This window comes from Salminus brasiliensis, chromosome 1 (genome assembly GCF_030463535.1).
Source record: "Salminus brasiliensis chromosome 1, fSalBra1.hap2, whole genome shotgun sequence".
Lineage (NCBI taxonomy): Eukaryota > Metazoa > Chordata > Actinopteri > Characiformes > Bryconidae > Salminus > Salminus brasiliensis.
The window spans coordinates 97544861-97564060 of NC_132878.1; the positions used below are offsets into that span (position 1 = coordinate 97544861).

General features: G+C 45.1%; 2 protein-coding genes across 3 annotated transcripts; both read right to left on the bottom strand.

Annotated features, from left to right (window-relative positions):
- Nucleotides 1–181: 181 nt before the first annotated feature.
- Nucleotides 182–8887, bottom strand: zp3d.2 (zona pellucida glycoprotein 3d tandem duplicate 2). 2 transcript variants are annotated; one of them, XM_072692536.1, is made up of 8 exons: nt 6876–8887; nt 5257–5372; nt 4141–4244; nt 3826–4000; nt 2454–2565; nt 2294–2382; nt 2142–2215; nt 182–1497 (listed from the first exon to the last, which is right to left on the bottom strand). In XM_072692536.1, exons 1-8 carry the CDS (start codon nt 7359–7361, stop codon nt 1316–1318), a joined length of 1338 nt encoding a protein of 445 aa, XP_072548637.1. In that variant the 5' UTR covers nt 7362–8887; the 3' UTR covers nt 182–1315. The 2 variants fall into 2 exon arrangements, with proteins under 2 accessions (XP_072548637.1, XP_072548636.1); XM_072692535.1 differs by having other exon boundaries at nt 2294–2565.
- Nucleotides 8888–9449: 562 nt separating this feature from the next.
- On the bottom strand, nt 9450–18938 carry zp3d.1 (zona pellucida glycoprotein 3d tandem duplicate 1). Its single transcript, XM_072682921.1, has 10 exons — nt 18351–18938; nt 17280–17398; nt 15358–15464; nt 14145–14319; nt 13454–13565; nt 13292–13380; nt 12089–12162; nt 11887–11993; nt 10435–10950; nt 9450–9546 (listed from the first exon to the last, which is right to left on the bottom strand). The coding sequence occupies exons 1-9, from the start codon at nt 18879–18881 to the stop codon at nt 10474–10476; spliced, it is 1791 nt and encodes a 596-aa protein (XP_072539022.1). The 5' UTR covers nt 18882–18938; the 3' UTR covers nt 9450–9546; nt 10435–10473.
- Nucleotides 18939–19200: the final 262 nt, after the last annotated feature.

A 19200-nucleotide genomic window follows, 5' to 3' on the forward strand; every position in this document is an offset into this window, starting at 1 on the left:
CCTTAACGTCTGTCTGTCACTGAACAAATCCCGGATGCACACGCTTCACATCCGATCGTCATTTTATTGAAGGAAATAAAGACAAATTTAAATCACTGCAGGTGTCACAGGTGTGGTCGAACCTCACGACTGCAGGATACACACAGCAGCACATTTACTGCGCTATACAGCACCATGTCAGTATGGATGGGGATGGACGGTTGGGTAGTTGAGGATGGAGGAGTATAGGCACACGGGAGTATAAGTGGGGATGGGTATGGATGGATATGCATGGATGGGGGTGGGCATATATGGATATGGGTGGATGGGGATGGGTATATATGGATATGGGTGGATGGGGATGGCTATGTATGGATATGGATAGATAGTGGTGGGTATATATGGATGGGGATGGATATTTATGGATGGAAGAGGATGGCTATATGTGGATATGGATGGATGGATGGATGGATATATACGGATATAAATAAATGGGGATGGGTATATATGAATATAGATATATGGGGATGGGTATATATGGATATGGATAGATTGAGGTGGATATATATGGATATGGATAGATAGTGGTGGGTATATATGGATGGGGATGGATATTTATGGATGGAAGAGGATGGCTATACGTGGATATGGATATGGATGGATGGATATATATGGGTATGGATAGATGGGGATGGGTGTATATGAATATGGGTGGATGGATGGGGATGGGTATATATGGATATGGGGTGGATGGGGATGGCTATGTATGGATATGGATAGATGAGGGTGGGTGGATGGATGGGTATATATGGATATGGGTGGATGGGGATGGGTGTATATGGATATGGGTGGATGGGGATGGGTGTATATAGATGTGGATCGGGATGGTACTAATTATATGAAGGGATGGTATGGACAGATTTGGATGGACGGAGATGTGCATGGATCAGGATGGAGGTGTGTACGCTGGGTTTCGTTGATTTCCCTGACAACTAACAGGGGAGTTGGATCAGGGGCACTTGAGCAGGAAAAGCACAAAACTGTGCAGAACCAGAATTGCCCACTGCTGCTGTGGATGGTTTAGCAGTTTTATGTAATGCTCAATGAAAAACAGCTTATTTTAGTTTTTAAAGCAGAAATGTGATAAATGTGAGGTTAGCGTCAGGCTACTTGGTGGGATGAGAACCTCCACTACACCAAATATTTCCAAAAACCAGAAACGGGTCTGTGAAATTGGTCTGTTTTGGTTTTTATTGCCCTTTGATTGGCATCAAGTCTTTCAGCATCAGTGAATGAAGACGACTTGAGTCGAACGTCCTACTTTTCACACTTTTACTCATCGGTCCAGTCCAAACACCTTCTCAAACGTCCGACGAGGCTCCTCTGCCTTCGTCCTCAGTGCTGTAGGTGGAGGTTCTGCTGTCTTGGGGTCCAGTAGGATTTCAACACCTTCTCTGCCTCCGATATACTCCTCCACCACCATGATCCTCGGCTCACTGCTGACTGTTCCGGTGGCCGCTGGAGAACACGAGCGATTAGATAAGAGGAACAAGCTTCACACAGCAAGAGTCAAATTCCACTCAGTGTAGACGTCCCCTCCTCCACCCAATTTCCCTTATAATCCCACCCTGACCCGTTAACACCCATTATCACATGCTTTTTAAAAATGTTTAGTCTGCAGGGCGTCACAAATCTAAAGAAATCTATAAATAAATAAATAAATAATGGGTCAAACAGTCATATTTACATGAGTATTTTTCAACCTCTCTAATTACATTAACAGCTACATCACAAAAAATATTTATTAATAAATTTGTGTTCCAGGATCTTCATTCAGAAACTATTCAGTTCTTTTCCCCACCCCAGATAACACAAATCAACCAGCTGGTTGACTCGCCCAATTAGGGAAGTTCTAGACACGAAAACAGTCAGTGTAACACAGGGATCGGCAACAGAGCTCTTTAGAACCACCCATTCTTTCACTAGTGTGTGAAAAGGCAGACTGCATGGCTAGGGGCTTGATTTTAAACACCTGAAGCAACGGGACTGAATAAGTCACCTAAATTCAATGATTAAGAGCTTTGTCCCAATACTTTTGTCCATTTAGTGTATATCACCAACACCTAGAACTCAGACTTAAGAAAGCTGTGTAAGCTCCTCACCAGTGGGGGCGCCAGAGAGACATGTGGAGTTGCAGCAGGAGCAAACTGCATTGGAACCGTAGAGCTCCTCCCACCTACAGATGAAAAAAATACACTCAGTGAAAAGGAGGCCGGCGTTCTCCCGGAGAACCTCCCAGTCAGTCTCACTATACCTGTTTCTCCTCGGGTTGTAACTGCAGAACTTTGCCGTTTCTGTTGGACTCTCACTGCTGACGGACAGCTCACAGTGCATGTACAGATGCTGTTGGAGAAAACAGAAGGGCTGAGAGGTCCAGCAGCAGCGGCAGGTACGACTTGGTGCTGCTCAATTACCTTTGATGGTTTTCCCCTAAGCACAAATGCATCCACTGAGAACCTCACGGCGTTCCTCCTGCTGCTCCTCATGAATCTCGACCCAGCGCTGCTTTGGCTGTCAATCATGCAGCTGAAAAACAGGTAAATAGTTTACCAGCGTGCATAATTAACAACTCCAGTTGTGGTTCAGAGGTGGGGTTAGACTACATACCTAGAGCTTGAGCATAAAAACAGATGTAGTGTAACCATGGAAATGCATTGTAGTATAATTTTGTAAAGGGGTGTAGTGTAACCATAGAAATTGATGTAATACAACTATAAATGGGTGTAGCATAGTTATGGAAATGCATGTAGCAAAACTATGTAAACAGGCGTAGTGTAACCATAGAAATTGATGTAGTATAATTATGTAAAAAAGTGTAGTGTAACCATGGAAATGGAAGTAGTTCAACCAACCATGGGTGTAGTGTAACCACAGAAATTGATGTAATACAACTGAAAATGGGTGTAGTGTAGTTATGGAAAAGCATGTAACATAACTATGTAAACGGATGTAGTGTAACCATGGAAATGTTTGTAGTATAATTATGTAAACTGGCGTAGTGTAACCATAGAAATCGGTATAGTATAATTATGTAAACGGGTGTGTGTAACCATAGAAATGGAAGTAGTTCAACCAGCCATGGGTGTAGTGTAACCATGGAAATGTGTGTAGTATAATTATGTCAACAGGCATAGTGTAACCATAGAAATTGATGTAATATAACTATGTAAATGGGTGTAGTGTAACCATGGAATCGGGTGCAGTGTTACTATGGAAATGCATGTAGCATAACTATGTTAATGGGTGTAGTGTAACCATAGAAATGTATGTAGTACAATTATGAAAACAGTCGTAGTGTAACCATGGAAATAAACGTAGTATAACTAGGTCAACGTAAATTATAAACGGGTGTAGTGTAATTATGTAAACAGGCGTAGTGTAACCATAGAAATCGATGTAGTACAATTATGTATAGGGTGTAGTGTAAGCATGGATACGAGTGTAGTGTAACCATGGATATTAAAATAGCTCCTGATCTGCACATTAAAGTACCGGCTGCTACATTAGGGTGTCCCTATTAATTAACGGTTCTCCAGTTACATTAAACAGGTGGTTCATCCTACATCATCTCCGTCCCGCAAAACTCCGTTCTTACCGCCAATGGCGGTCTTTACACTGACTTTCATGATGAACGGACCAATAGAAATGCTCCAGAAGGACTGAATGATTATATGAGGATGCTGAGAGACGGCGATGATGCAGATTAGCAGAGCACTCTGACTGCAGCTGACCCAGTAGAGACCACACCACTGTACCATGCAGAAGCAGCCAGGACTGGCCGTTTACCCGTAGTTGTCGATGATGGTGACCCGCGGTGAGGAGAGGCGAGAGCTGTTGACGGTCACATGACAAGACTGTACGAACAACCTCTCGCCCTCTGAAACGGAGCCGGCCTCAGCTTCAAAGTACATGGGCTGGCCGAGGACGTATCCTTCAGAGGGGTTCAGCCGGTTCCACTGAGCTTCAACAGAGCAGAACAATCATCCGGTTTAACCAGAACACACACACACACACACACACACACACACACACACACACACACACACACACAGCAGCGGCAGTGCCTCTGACCCGCAGCCAGGTCCAGAGATTCAGCTTTACCGTCGTGCGGGGTTAACATGATGCCTCCTTGAGCCTTTATGGGCTTTAAGAGTCTCTGTGTTTTGGCGCGCGGCACAAAGCCCACTTTGTAGGAGTAGTGGAATCTGAGATGAAAGGAAAAGGAAGTAATTACTGCATTATTTTAATGAAGGCACTCCTTCAACTCCAGCACACCTGACCCTGCATCAGCGTAGGGAAGACCACCTTCACGTGGTTTCTGCGGGGATCACGTCATGGTGAGGAGGCCCCGGGTGTAACCATAGAAATCGATGTAGTGTAATTATGTAAACAGGTGTAGTGTAACCATGGAAATGGAAGTAGTAAAATTATGTAAACAGGTGTAGCGTAACCATAGAAATCGAGGTAGTATAACCATGTAAACGGGTGTAGTGCAACTATGGAAATGGAAGTAGTACAATTATGTAAACAGGCGTAGCGTAACCATAGAAATCGATGTAGTGTAATTATGTAAACAGGTGTAGTGTAACCATGGAAATGGAAGTAGTATAATTATGTAAACAGGAGTAGCGTAACCATAGAAATCAAGATAGTATAACCATGTAAACGGGTGTAGTGTAACCATGGAAATGGAAGTAGTATAATTATGTAAACAGGCGTAGCGTAACCATAGAAATCAAGGAAGTATAACCATGTAAACGAGTGTAGCGTAACAATGGAAATTCCAGCGGTCTAAGGTGCGGTCACTGTGATCAGAGGCCATCGGCAGCCAGATTTTTTTTTTTTTTAATCTTATGATTAATAAAAAGATTTATTAAAAATATAAAGTATTGGGACACCTGCTCATTCACTGCTTCTGCTAAAATCAAGGGTTCTGAAAAGTGTTGATCCTTGGACTAACTGTCTCTACTGTTCAGGGAAGAAGACTTTCTCCAAGATTGCTGTGAGGATTTGATTGCATTCATTGACAAGTTTTTTTTAATGAGGTCAGGATGTTGGATCATCACCACCCCACCTCATCATCCCCCAACTCCCTAAGTCCCAATATGGGTCATATATCAGATCCTCACATACCAACAACTGCCTCTCCCCAATGTTTTTATATGGCCACATCATCACTGTAGTGGACAACCCCGTCACCAGAGCCCAGAGACTCACCTGTTGAAATGACACTGGATAGGTATGGAGAACGACGAGGGGCTTCCTGCTGCCCCCAGGGTCTCGTCAGGGGTGTAGTGGAGTGTGTTGGAATACACCACTCTGTTATTGATGATCTGGAGCAGAAACAGTCCAAATCACTGCACAGTTCAACAACACCACAACTCTGCTGTCCCCCTGCTGTCCCCCGGGTGTCCATCTGCTGTCCCCCGGCTAACAGACAGGGACGCTGGCGATATGCAGCTAAACAGCGCACCCTTAGTAGGCTTGGTAGAATCTTTCCTTTTTGCTACAGCGCCTTAAATGTCTCACCCTGTGGACCAAAGTGGGTCAGTGAGGACATCTGATTGGGTCCAGCAGGCAGTTACAGCGACCCCAGCACCACCAGCACCACCAGCACCACCGTTACCCACAGGGAGAGCACTGACTCATTAACACTGCAGATTCTTACAGTACCGTTGTCTCTCAACTTTATCACTGTCTGTAAAATACTTACAGCTGCAGTGAACGTGCTAGAAGATTATCAATAATATTATCATCATCATTATTATTATTAACAAGATCACAATAATCAATATATAAAATATTATTAACATTACCAGCATTAACATGATTATCAATATTATAATTCTGACCATTTACATCACAGTCATCATAATTTATGATTATCATTATCATCACCAAGATCACTGTCAACATCAACAACATTATCACCATTATTATAATCATCTCTATATTTATGATCCTCTTAACAATCATTATTACCATCATCAATAGCAATATTAGTCATTACAGTCTTATCATATTGTCATTATCATAATCATCCAAATCACCATTATCATCATGACAATGAATTCTCTAGTTATCACAACCATCATCAATATTGTCACTATTAATTATTATTATTGATATGACGATCACCTATATTAATAATTATAATGAATTATTGTTGTTGTTCTATCATGATCATCATCATCAGTCATATTATTTGTCATTATCATTACCATGATCATAAATACTACTATTACTTCTAACAGTATGATAATAATCATTATCACCAGCATCAATTATGATCAAGTATTATTATTATTAATAATAACTAACTGATGATCATCAATATCATCATCATGAATTGGTACTGTTCCATCATCAGTTATCATTTTCACCAATATTACCACTGATGTTATTCCCATTATAATTACCACCATCAACAACAACAATATTTAAATCATACTTTTATTATCATAATTAATAATTATTGTTCATAAGGAAGATAATTACTAATATCTAATATTTATGTATTAATTACTAAAGTATATATCTTAATTATGAGTTATTATTATTGTCCTTTTACCAGTTTTAATCATTATTACCAATATTATCATTGTCATTACTCTCATAATAATAATAATGGCAGAATTATTATAACCGTCATAATAATTAGTGTAATTAATCTCACCATTATTATTATTATTATTATTATTATTAATCATAATAATATTAATGACAGCATTATTATAACCATAATAATTAGTGTAATTATTCTCACTATTATTATTATTATTATTATTAATAATAATAATAATAATAATGGTGGGTGTTAATATTGAGGACAGTACCTCTGTGCTGGTCCCGCACTGCTGCAGGTCATACAGGAAGAAGAGGTGCTGCTGTGTGGACCAGCTCACGCCGCACGTGCCGAGTCTGACCGCGTCCACCGAGTCCAGCGTCTCCCTGGAAACCTTCACGCGCATCTGCTTGGAGTTACAGGCCACGCGCAGTCGGCTCGGCCCGGACTCGGTGCTGCTCCGGCGAGAAAGCTCTGTGCTCGGAACCAGCACGTTCCTCACGCGCTGGGGGAGCCCCTGCAGCCCCTGCAGCCCCTGCAGCCCAGAGGCGCGCGCCGGGGAGAACTCGGCCTTGTCCAGCAGCGGAACCCTGGAGTGCAGGAACACCGGGAGCTCCAGATACGGCGAACCGAGCCGGTCTGACCCCTCGTCTGTTCGGCTCTCGAGCTCGGTCCAGTCGCTCGAGCTGACTTGGGCGCGCGCGCATGGAGAGAGCACACCTAATAACACACACATGCACGGGAAAATCACTCCCATCACAACGTCAGAAGAAGGTGGAGGTGTCCGGAGAGCAGGACTGCGACCTGTACCACGGCCTGTATCCCACAATGCCACAGGATTGGCGGGAATGCTTCTGCACGTGATGCCAATTTTGGCTTATGGACTTGTGCGCATGCACGGAGCAGGGCTGGGGTGCAGGAAAGCGTACTGGCACCACGAGGAGTCTGCAGTGGTCGAGCGAGGGTCACACAGAACGGCCAATACTCTCTCTCTCTCTCCCTAAGTTATGATGGTGCAGTTATTGATTATGGATATTTATTCATTCATAGGTTCATCATAATTGGGTGGAGGGTTGTTAGGGTGCTCGGGTGGTCAGACCAGGTGGGAGTAGACGTCTCCGGACAAACCCAGCTCCCACAAGCCCGGTTCAGCCAGTCCGGCTCTTCTAACAGCAGCGGTCAGATGGTTCAGGTGGGTCAATTTGGGTTGGAGAACCAGTTACTGGGGTTCTCCAGACACAGCTCCATGGAGCCAGTGCTAGGCTCTAGGCCTGGGCACCTGAGGAACCACTCTGCACACCTGAGCCAGCTTATGATTGGCCTGATGAGTCCAGGAGCTCTGGACCAGGCTCTGTAAACCAAGCCAAGTTCTTCTCATGTAGGTGGTTCTGTATAGCAGCAAAAAGGGTTCCACAATCATGTAGAAAATCCAGATCAAGACCCTAAATTCTAATTCTTCTGAAGGACGGCTTGTTGTACCATTAGAAAAACACCTACTGGTCCAGCTCAGGACTTCATGCTCTACTAATTCTGGATCACCTGGAGATCAGAGGATTTTAACAGGGTGAGCTCATTTTGTTCACATGACTGTAGCTGTACACACCCACGCTCACAACTTCCCCTTAAGATGTTCAGATTCAGCCCAGGCCTATTGTAATGGATCGGGTACTGGCTATTTTAATTTCAATCCGGTTTCGAGTCTTTCTAACAGACATTACCCGCAGCTGCAGCAGCAGTGTGGACGTTCTCAGAAGGTAAATAAAGGAGTTGAGGTTCTGCAGTGTGGAGCTATTTTACAGTGGAACCTGAAAACAGACCATAATATCTGACCCTTTATAAAACTCACTGATTTGTCCGATGTAGCACCGTAAGATTTCCAGCTTTCAGTAAACATTTGGATGCTTAAATGGTTCTTTGCCTAGTTTAAGGGTTCTTCACATTGGTGAGAACCTTTTCAAAATAGGTTTCACTATTGCTTGGACCAAAGACTGTTCCATTCCCTTCAATTTTACAGAACTCAAGTCAACGCTGTCCGCCTTGATTGCAAGTCTGAACAGCACAGAGACCAGGGGCGGAGTCAGAATCTGTTTCCCGAGGACTGTTTCTATTCCATTGGGTGTCTGTTTAATCATCAGAAGTGTGTTTGATGACCGAGTTCTGTGAAGAGAAACACTTTGAAGCAGATCAGCATCAACTGACAGTGAGAGCTAGCCAGGCTAAAGTACAGCCTCCAAACATGGTGGAGGTAGTTTCATCAACAGCTCACAGTGAGAGCTAGCCAGGCTAAAGTACAGCCTTCAAACATGATGGAGGTAGTATTATCAACAGCTCACAGTGAGAGCTAGCCAGGCTAACATACAGCCTCCAAACATGGTGGAGGTAGTATTATCAACAGCTCACAGTGAGAGCTAGCCAGGCTAACATACAGCCTCCAAACATGGTGGAGGTAGTATTATCAACAGCTCACAGTGAGAGCTAGCCAGGCTAAAGTACAGCCTCCAAACATGGTGAAGGTAGTTTCATCATCAACAACTGACAGTGAGAGCTAGCCAGGCTAACATACAGCCTCCAAACATGGTGGAGGTAGTTTCACACACTGGCTCGACCCCCCCCACCCCTTATATATTTATTCACAACAGCTCAGCTTTGGTTGCAGTAGGAGGTCTGTGACTGCACACCTGGGTATTCCTCCTCATGTGTAGAGAGCTGGACCACCTTCTGACTGAGGAAGGTAGGAGGTCCATTTTGGTTGGATGGATCAGACAGACGAAAGCCCAGCTAGCCACTGAAGAGTGGACCTAACGTCTGAGCGACAGCAGGAAGGCACTACCGATAGTCATAATCATCATCATCAAGAACCCAATTGTTTATTTATCACAAATACAAAAGTTTATTAGGAGAGAATTGCAGAGGTGCTCCATACAACTGAATTCCAAGGATTCCTAAGAGATAAAAAAAATAACAATAATTAAATAATCTGGAGTAACAACAAAAAAACAGCAAAGTTCAAAACCGTCTTATTGGCAAAGTTCCTGAAAATTGAGAAACCGAGTTCTAGAAAACTCTAATCGGTTCAGAACCCGGGTCATCAAATCTGGACCCTAAATCCTGTTTCTAGCCCCTGGTTTTGTAATGAATGCAAATAAAGGAAACAGCTGGTGTAATTGAGTGGCTATATAGTGGCACACCTACCAAGGACCCCAAAGTCCAGGAGCAGAAACTGGATTCAGGGCAGGGCTGGGCGATATGGTAAAAAAATACTATATCACGATATTTAAAGACACGATATTTATCACGATACATGTGTGTGATCACAGAATAAAAACATCAGTATCAGATTCTTTATATAATCTACTATTCAGATCCTCTCCTGTACTGAACTCAGTGATTTCTACTCAACACCTGCTGCTCTTCATCTAATGAACCCTTCAGTCTAATTACACTGTTACTAATGACACCTGCAGCTGATCAGTGTTTATTAACACTAACAGGATCAACATAACTAAATTTATCACGATACGATAAAATATATTCTTATAGCCCAGCTCAACTTCAGGGTCCAGACCTGAAGTTCTCAAACAGGGCCACAAGGGGGCGCTACAGGGGAGGCTTTAAATTCTCTCCACTAGCTTCTTAAATCTGCATTGGCCACATCTAAGAAAAACAGCACAGCTGTGTGACAGCCAATCACAGCTCAGAATCCCCCCACACACACACTTAGAGTAATTTGTGCAATGACGCCTCTTTGTTGTGGAAGGTTCTTCATCCACTAAAATGGTTCTCCAAACCAAAGAACCCTTTGCTGTCTTAATTCTGTACGGAGAACGTACCTGGAACCCGGTCAGGTTCATGGATGTCGTCTGCTCTTGTCACTGCAGGCCTTCGTTCCACTCAGCAGGTTCAGACTGAGCGTCCAGGAAGGTTTCCTCCTCCACAGAGTTCTCAGCAAAGACGTTCTCCACAGAGCTCTCCGGTTCTTTTGCTTTAGTGACGGAGCTCGACTGGTTCTTCACAGAAGCTTCACCTTTCCAGTTTCTCAGCGAGAGCTTTCCAAAAACGTCCATCACGCGCTCCTGCATCGTGGTCCTCCCCGCCTCGGCGCTCCTCACCACCTCCTCCCTCATCTCCTCTACTACAAGCCTTTGGTTCCAGGCAGGCGTCTGCTGGACCCGGTCGAAGGTTCCTCCTGCCCAGATGAGCTTCCGCTGTCCTGCAGGCTCATGCTGCTTCACTTCAGAGCTCAGACTTTTCCCAAGTTCACCCTGCAAGACCTCCTCCTCTTCCTCTTCCTCCTCCTCCTCCTCAGCGGTTTCCTGGAGGTGTCCAAACTGCACCTGCGTCTGGGCCTGCAGGTAGGAAAGGGCAGGATGGCGTTCAGTAATACGGCAGTACCATTAACACCCAAGCCCCAAACTCCTCCCACTCAGCCTCACCCAATCACCCCATCCAACAACTTCACTACTCCACCTCCCCGTCTCCTCCTCTTTTTCATCCCAAGCAGGGCGGGGCTTCAGCTTCACGCGTTCACCTAGAAGCAGCACCCAACTGCAGCCCAGAGTTTACCACCCCATAACAGATGTTACAGGCGTGGGACATATACCAGCAAATAAGTCAGACAGTATTTATATAGGAGATATAGATGTGTGGGGTTTTTTAGAGGACACATCATCATCTAAAATATGAATATATATTATATTTTTACAAATATTTTTATATATTATTTTTTTTATAAAAAGATGATGAATGAATGCCTGGAAAATTTGGATTTTTTTGCATGTAAAGACACCAAAATATTCTATTCTATTATATATTGGTTATTCCAAATGAATAAAATAGAATAGAATATTTTGTTAGTTTTTTTTTTGGTGTTTTTTGTCTTTACATGCAAAAAAGTTTAATTTGTTTGGTATTTGTTTATTATATAATTTTAAATAAATAAATAAATAAATAAATAGGTTGAATATTTCTTGAATATTATTTGTTATGATACGTATCATGTCTGTCCGTTAAACCAATCCAGAGTTCTGAAGTCTGGAATACAATCACACTGCTCCTCAATGCTGGGGGGCTTTATACCCCTCTATAGCCCACGCCTGGCATTAGGCAGCATGGTGCCAATAGGGTCATGACGTTTCCTATCTGCTCCAGAGAGTCCTATTCTATTGGCAGTTCAGTACAAAAAGTAGCTGAATGCATTCAAATTCGAATGGGTGTCCACAAACTTTTGGACATCTATTGTATGATTTTTTTTGTTTTTATTTAAGGAAGATCATTATTTCTACCTGTAAGGTGTTTGGCGACTCCCAGGTGATCTCAGGTAAACCTTCAGGTCCCTTCAGGTTAAAGGCCGGACTGGTCACCAGAGCCTGCTGAGCACTGGAGAGGGAGTCTTAAACACAGAGGGAAATGCTGAGGACCACCTGAAGCTCCAACAGCTTCCCAAACAAACAGAGAGAAATGCCTTCAGGAGAAGAGAGATCTTACTGAAGTGATCCACCGCTTTACATCCAGAATCACAGCAAGCACACACATAATCCCCCCCGTCAAGCTCCTCCCACCTGGTTACGACACACGTGGGGAAGGGGATTAGCAGAACCTACACAATGTCATCAAGGCTCTCTTCTCCAGAGCAACTTCCAGAAGAGCTTCACTGTCCCTCAGAAAAGACCCTCAGCTGGTTCATACAGACTAGACTCCAGAAGATCCTCTAATCTTAGACTCTACTAAACACAAGACATTATGGAGACCCTAATACTCTTCTCTTCGCCTGAGTACTCTCAGAAGAGGAGGGTCTTCAGTCTGGGTTTGAAGACAGCGAGCGCTGGACCACCACTTCGATGCAGGACAGTAAAAAGTCTGGACGCTCGTCTTCCGTGGACCATCGCCATCAAGTACGGAGGGGCTGGCTGGTCCAGTCTCGGCTTTGCAGGCCAGAGTCAAATATATATAGTTAATCAACACAGACATGTTCACCCAAGTTTGAGTATTAGCATTGAGGCTCGGAGGCTAATGTAGCCAACAGATAATGGAAGCTTATCTCTACCAGTTAGCATGACGCTAACTACAGGCCTAAATCAGCAGACACTCTCCTCAAACCTCTAATGTTCCTCCACACGCTCTAATAACCAGAAACATGGAGAATGGACCTAAATTCATACTGCTTTTTCACAACCTACAGAGTGCACTACATAGGGGAGAGGGCTGATTCGAGACAGGGCCTCACAGAGTAAACACTGTGCTGCTGTTTTGAAGAGCGTGAGAAAGTGGCGGAGGTCTTTCACAGAGAGCTGTTTCTGAACAGGGCTTGGAGGCGCAGCTCCCTCTACAGGTGAGGAGGACACTTCTCTTCCAGGGTTCACTGAAGACCCAAGTCTTTCGAGAGCGAGAGCTTGCGTCTCCGACTTCAGACTCCACAGCTTTTGCGTAGTTTAGGAAGCTCTGCGTTCAGGTTGCAGGAATTTGGGCTATCAGGGTTTCTGGGTTCTCTTTTCTGGCAGTGCTCCTGACTTTGGAGTCCATCAGCACCAGCTTTGGATATTCAGAGTGGATGGCTAAGCACTTCTGTAAGTGACTCTGGGTAAAGGGGGTCTGCTGAATGCCGCAAATGTTAAACGGTTCAAAGCTGTAGCGGTCAGTTGTAGCTATAAACAGAGCCTGGTGTGTAAGGGCCTTTAGCCCGTTAGTCACCTGCGCTCTGCTCCGTTGTAGGTGCAGGACTTGGATGTCTGGCTCACGGCGGCCTTGGCGACGGTTAACGTGCAGTGCAGGTAAAGAAGCTGTTGAGCAGAATTATGGGTAAACGATCACACACTCAGAAATCACGTCAAAGGCAGCAGAATGAAAGTTTACCTCGGAAGAAACGCCGGCGAACAGAAAGGAATCGAGAGTAAAGCGGACGATGCCGGACTTCCTCAGAACGAAGCGGGACAGGCTGCCCCTCCTCCTGCTGTCCACCATGCACCTACCAGAGATTCAGCAGAGCAGCTTCATCAGAACCAAACTCAACAGGAGCAGCGTCCAGTCGTCCAGCTCTATCGGAGACTGAAAGTCAGGTTAGCGTTTCAGGATCGGGATAAACCTGAGGGGCAGATCTCTAGACTAAGGGAAGGCTTTGCCCACTAGCACCACGGTATCATCAACCCTCCTCCACTCGCAGCCTAACCAGCAAGCTGACTGGCTCTTCTTGTTGAAGGGCGGGACTTCACCTGTAAACAGAACTTTCGTTTTCGACCAGTAAACGTTCAACAGTTTCCTCAATTATAACTGCTCAGTTCCCGGTCACTGACGGATGGCTGGGGCATCACACTAGCCGCAAAGCTCCAGGACTACAGAAGAAACCTTAATACCTTAAAGACACCGAGCACCGAGCTATTTTGGCCACGCCCCCCTCTTTGTTTCACAGCCTTGGTTTCTTTAAACTTTATCTCCGTGGCCGTGTTTCCAAATATTTCTGAACACCACTGAACCCCTCCATCACCCCTCCAAATCAGAACAGGAAAGATCAGATTCAGCGCGTTCACGATTGATTACAGTGGATTACCCAGAATTGCTGATGACATCGTGGCGTGGGGCGGAGTCAGGATCTTCGGTCACCGTCACGTGACAAGAGCTGACGAAGATCCTCTCGTCCTCCGCTATGAAAGCAGCAGCAGCCTGGAAGTACATCAGCTCCCCGAGCGCAAAACCGCCGTTTACTGCAAGCGTCTCCCACTGTTCTGTAGAGTTAACACACACACACACACACACACACACACACACACACACACACACACACTTTATAAACACTCAAAGTCCAAGAGCTGGAGTTCTACAGTGCAGGTTCTAGATAACCTCTCCCAGTCAGAGCTGTTCTACAGTGCAGGTTCTAGATAACCTCTCCCAGTCAGAGCTGTTCTACAGTGCAGGTTCTAGATAACCTCTCCCAGTCAGAGCTGTTCTACAGTGCAGGTTCTAGATAACCTCTCCCAGTCAGAGCTGTTCTACAGTGCAGGTTCTAGATAACCTCTCCCAGTCAGAGCTGTTCTGCAGTGCAGGTTCTAGATAACCTCTCCCAGTCCGAGCTGTTCTACAGTGCAGGTTCTAGATAACCTCTCCCAGTCAGAGCTGTTCTACAGTGCAGGTTCTAGATAAGCTCCCCCAGTCAGAGCTGTGGTTCTACAGTGGAGGTGAAGGGAAGCAGACGTCTGAAGCTCTAATAATAAAAGCTCCTCACAGAAAGTTCTTCACCTAATGGTGATGAAGACGCTGCCTGATGCCTGAGACACGGTTCTACCAGAGTTCTGAGAAGAGTTGGGCTCTAGAACCTGCTTTTAGAACCAGATCATTAAAACGGTGGAGGGATACATGCTGCAGGGTGTAGTGCAGCTACAGAAAGTAGTCCCTAAAGAGAACTGCATTAGTTCAGATTCTCTATTCACTATTTTACCTTCATCATCATCATCATCATCATCATCATCATTCCATATAAACTCAGAAGACTCGTGTTGTAGCAGCACTGGTGGGTTTAGATAGGAGATAAATTATGGGCTGTATCTGTGTTGTTGTAGTCATGGCGACAGATGTCTGCTTCCATCCACCTCCACTGTACAGAGATCAGCTCACACTCTGGGATCTGGGGAGAATTCGGACACACCCGTGAATTTCCCCTTTAAAGAACCCTCAGAGAAACACCAGACTGTGTAGCCGGACTGAGAGTCCGGAGAAGAACCGCAGGCTAGGTTAAAGGGTCCGTCCGGGAGAGAGGAGAACCTCACCGTTACACACGCTCAGACTGAACCTCTGCTGTTTGCTGCCCAGGTCTTTCCTGAAGGTGCCCGGGTCGGGCCTGGGCAGATAGCCCACCTTATAAGAGTAATGAAACCTAGAGCAGGAGCACATTACACAGCAGTGGGAGACGGACCGCGCACACACACACACACACACACACACACACACACACGCGCGCGCGCGCACACACACACACACGCGCGCGCACACACACACACACACACACACACACACACACACACGCGCGCGCGCGCGCACACACACACACGCGCGCGCGCACACACACACGCGCGCGCGCGCGCACACACACACACGCGCGCGCACACACACACACGCGCGCACACACACACACACACACACACAGTTCTGTATAGGTCTGAAACAGGGTTCTTTAACTCATAACAGCAGTAGAACCTTACCGGTGCTATACATCAGGGTTCTACATAGGTCTATCTTAAAAGTAGAACCTTACTGGTGTTATATAGAACCTGCTGTATAGTTCTGTCTCTTAAAAGTGGAACCTTACTGGTGCTATACAGCAGGGTTCCATAAACCTGTCTCATATAAAAAGTAGAACCTTACTGGTGCTATACAGCAGGGTTCTACATATGTCTATTTCAAAAGTAAAACCTTACTGGTGTTATATAGAACCCTGCTGTATAGTTCTGTCTCATAAAAGTGGAACCTTACTGGTGCTATACAGCAGGGTTCTACATAGGCCTGTTTCATAACAGTAGAACCTTACTGGTGATATACAGCAGGGTTCTACATGGGTATGTGTCATAACAATAGAACCTTACTGGTGCTATACAGCAAGGTTCTACATATGTCTATTTCAAACGTAGAACCTTACTGGTGCTATACAGCAAGGTTCCATATAGCCATCTCATATAGAAAGTAGAACCTTACTGGTGCTATACAGCAGAGTTCTACATGTGTCTATTTCAAAAATAGAACCTTACTGGTGCTATACAGCAGAGTTCTACATATGCCTATTTCAAACGTAGAACCTTACTGGTGCTATACAGCAAGGTTCCATATAGCCATCTCATATAGAAAGTAGAACCTTACTGGTGCTATACAGCAGAGTTCTACATATGCCTATTTCAAAAGTAGAACCTTACTGGTTCTATACAGCAAGGTTCCATATAGCTGTCTCATATACAAAGTAGGACCTTACTGGTGCTATTCAGCAATTTCTACATAGGTCTGTCTGCTAAAAAGAAAAAATGTGGAACCTTATTGGTTATATACAGAACCCAGCTAAAACGGTTCTATATAGCTGTAAAAACATTCTGACTCATGACAAAAGTAGTACTTTATTGTTGGGAAAATGAAAATGATGCTGTATTGTTCTGAAAAGAAAAAAAAAAAAGAGTTTGGCTCAAAATTAGAACCTTATTGGTTCTAAACAGCACACAGCAAAAATGATTCTAAACAGTTCTAAAATAAGGTTCTTTTGAAAAGTAGTACCTTATTGTTGCAATATATGCTAGCACCCAGCCAAAAGGGTTCTTTGACTCATAAAAAACAACAGAACCTTATTGGTAGTATATAGCACCTAGAAAGAATGGTTCCATGGAGTTCTTAAAAATGGTTCTTTGACTCGTAAGAAAAGTGGAACCTTGGTGCTGTTTATGTAGAAGCTTGTACCAAAGTTTTTTCACCAGAGTGAAGAACCTTTAACCAGACATAGGATCCATTTAAGCCTCCAAGTGGTTCTTTGTGTTGCCTGGTTCTGTATAGAACCTCTGCCTCTAGTAAGGAACCTCTGTTTCCTTGTTTATTCAGTGTGTTTTTAATGAAACTCTGAACTGAATCTTGATGCCATTACAGATGATTCACAGTGAACCGAATCACTTTCTAAAAGAATCAGATTCAAGTGAATCATCTGAGAGTAAAGACTTACCGGTTATAAAGACACTGGATAGGCAGCGTCAGCGGCACGGCTCGGACCACCAGCTCCTCGGGCTGAACCTCTGGCCTGTAGGCAATGCTGTTGGAGTACACCACGTGGCCTCCGACTGTCTAAAGAGAGACACTGATTCAGCAGCCAGGCACTCTGAAGGTCCAAACCAGGCCCTTAGAACCGCACAAAGGTAGGAGCTCCAGTTCTGTTGGGTTTTTGCTTTCCTGGGTGTATTAAAATGAGAACACTCCCACCTCTACTCCAGCCTGACCACCATCAGTGAGGAGAACCACCTACGTTCGCATTTAGAGGCTCTAAAAGCTCCTCACACAACGTTCTCCACCTAATGGTGATGAAGACGCTGCATGATGCCTGAGACACGGTTCTACTACAGTGGAGGTTCTAGATAAGCTCCCCCAGTCAGAGCTGGAGTTCTACTACAGTGGAGGTTCTAGATAACCTCCCCCAGTCAGAGCTGGAGTTCTACTACAGTGGAGGAGAAGGGAAGCAGACGTCTGAAGCTCTACTAAAAGCTCCTCACAGAAAGTTCTTCACCTAATGGTGATGAAGACGCTGCCTGATGCCTGAGACACGGTTCTACCAGAGTTCTGAGAAGAGTTCGGCTCTAGAACCTGCTTTTAGAACCAGATCATTAAAATGGTGGAGGGATACATGCTGCAGGGTGTAGTGCAGCTACAGAAAGTAGTCCCTAAAGACAACTGGATTAGTTCAGATTCTCTATTCACTATTTTACCTTCATCATCATCATCATCATCATCATCATTCCATATAAACTCAGAAGACTCGTGTTGTAGCTGCACTGGTGGGTTTGGATAGGAGATCAATTATGGGCTGCATCTGTGTTGTGGTAGTCATGGCGACCGACGCCTGGTTACATTCACCTCCACTGTACAGAGATCATAGTGGGTCAGTTTCTCTACAGTGAAGCTCAGGTTCACACCAAATCTCCACTCTGGACGAGCTCTTCTCACACAGGGAGCTTAATAATATGCAAATTGCTCAACAGGTGAACACCCCTTTAATCTACACCTCTCCAGTGTGGCTCCTTACCGTTAAGGAGCCGCTGCACTCGTTGAGGTCGTAGTGGAAGTAGATGTAGCCTCCCGAAGAGCGAGATACCGGACACGACCCCAGGTGAAAGTCAGAATCTGCCCCCCTGACCCCAACGCGGGCTTTGTTAATGCGAACCGAGACCTTCCTGTAGCCGCACCACACCTCCACCCCGTGCGCGTTATCCACAGGCGCGCCTGGGGCCGGCTGGAGATGTCCAAGCGGGACTAGAACATCTGCTAGAGCGCTTGGAAAGGTTCTTCTCCCAGGAACTGGCCTGAAAAGCTCCATACCAACAAACGGAGCAGATCCATGCCTGAACATGGGGAGACGGAGATATGGAGGCAGCTGATGTTCTGGGAGGTGGAGAATCTCCCTCTGCCTCATCCAGGGCTTGGGTTCAGAAGGCAAGCCATGCTCCACAGAGCTGACGGGGTGGTAGCTGTTCTTCTCGGCGGTGTAAGCTGTAGCACACCACAGCAAACCCAGCAAGCCCAGCGAGGAACATACTGGGGAGCTCGTGAAGCCCATGCTAGCCACCCAAAACGTGCTGGAATGTGGAAACGCTGAAGCAGCGAAGTCACCAGCACCCCTCCACCTAAGAGACTCCACCTAAGTGCTCAATAACATGACGTAGAACACGTGCTGCACCCATGCGTCCTACTGACGGTTACTGCGCATGCGTACAGCACCTTTCTTCTTGTCTTAAACATCAAAGGTGGCTTTGAAATTGAGCTCTCCCAAAGTCCTGACCTCAGGCTATGAGAATACACTACATGTCCAAATGTTTGTGGACGCCTCTTCTAATGAATGCATTCAACTACTTTTAGGTTGCACCCATTGCTGACAC

What these genes read in the sequence shown, in the direction of transcription:
- zp3d.2 (XM_072692535.1), bottom strand. Translation starts at nt 7,361, where the DNA reads ATGGGAGTGATTTTCCCGTGCATGTGTGTGTTATTAGGTGTGCTCTCT. An exon ending in AGTGCGGGACCAGCACAGAG is followed by an intron (nt 5,373 to 6,875) that starts GTACTGTCCTCA and finishes TTTCTGCTCCAG; the next exon opens with ATCATCAATAACAGAGTGGT. An exon ending in CATGTTAACCCCGCACGACG is followed by an intron (nt 4,001 to 4,140) that starts GTAAAGCTGAAT and finishes GCTCTGTTGAAG; the next exon opens with CTCAGTGGAACCGGCTGAAC.
- zp3d.1 (XM_072682921.1), bottom strand. Translation starts at nt 18,881, where the DNA reads ATGGGCTTCACGAGCTCCCCAGTATGTTCCTCGCTGGGCTTGCTGGGT. An exon ending in ATCCAGTGTCTTTATAACCG is followed by an intron (nt 15,465 to 17,279) that starts GTAAGTCTTTAC and finishes CTCCTGCTCTAG; the next exon opens with GTTTCATTACTCTTATAAGG. An exon ending in TACAACGGAGCAGAGCGCAG is followed by an intron (nt 12,163 to 13,291) that starts GTGACTAACGGG and finishes TGTCGTAACCAG; the next exon opens with GTGGGAGGAGCTTGACGGGG.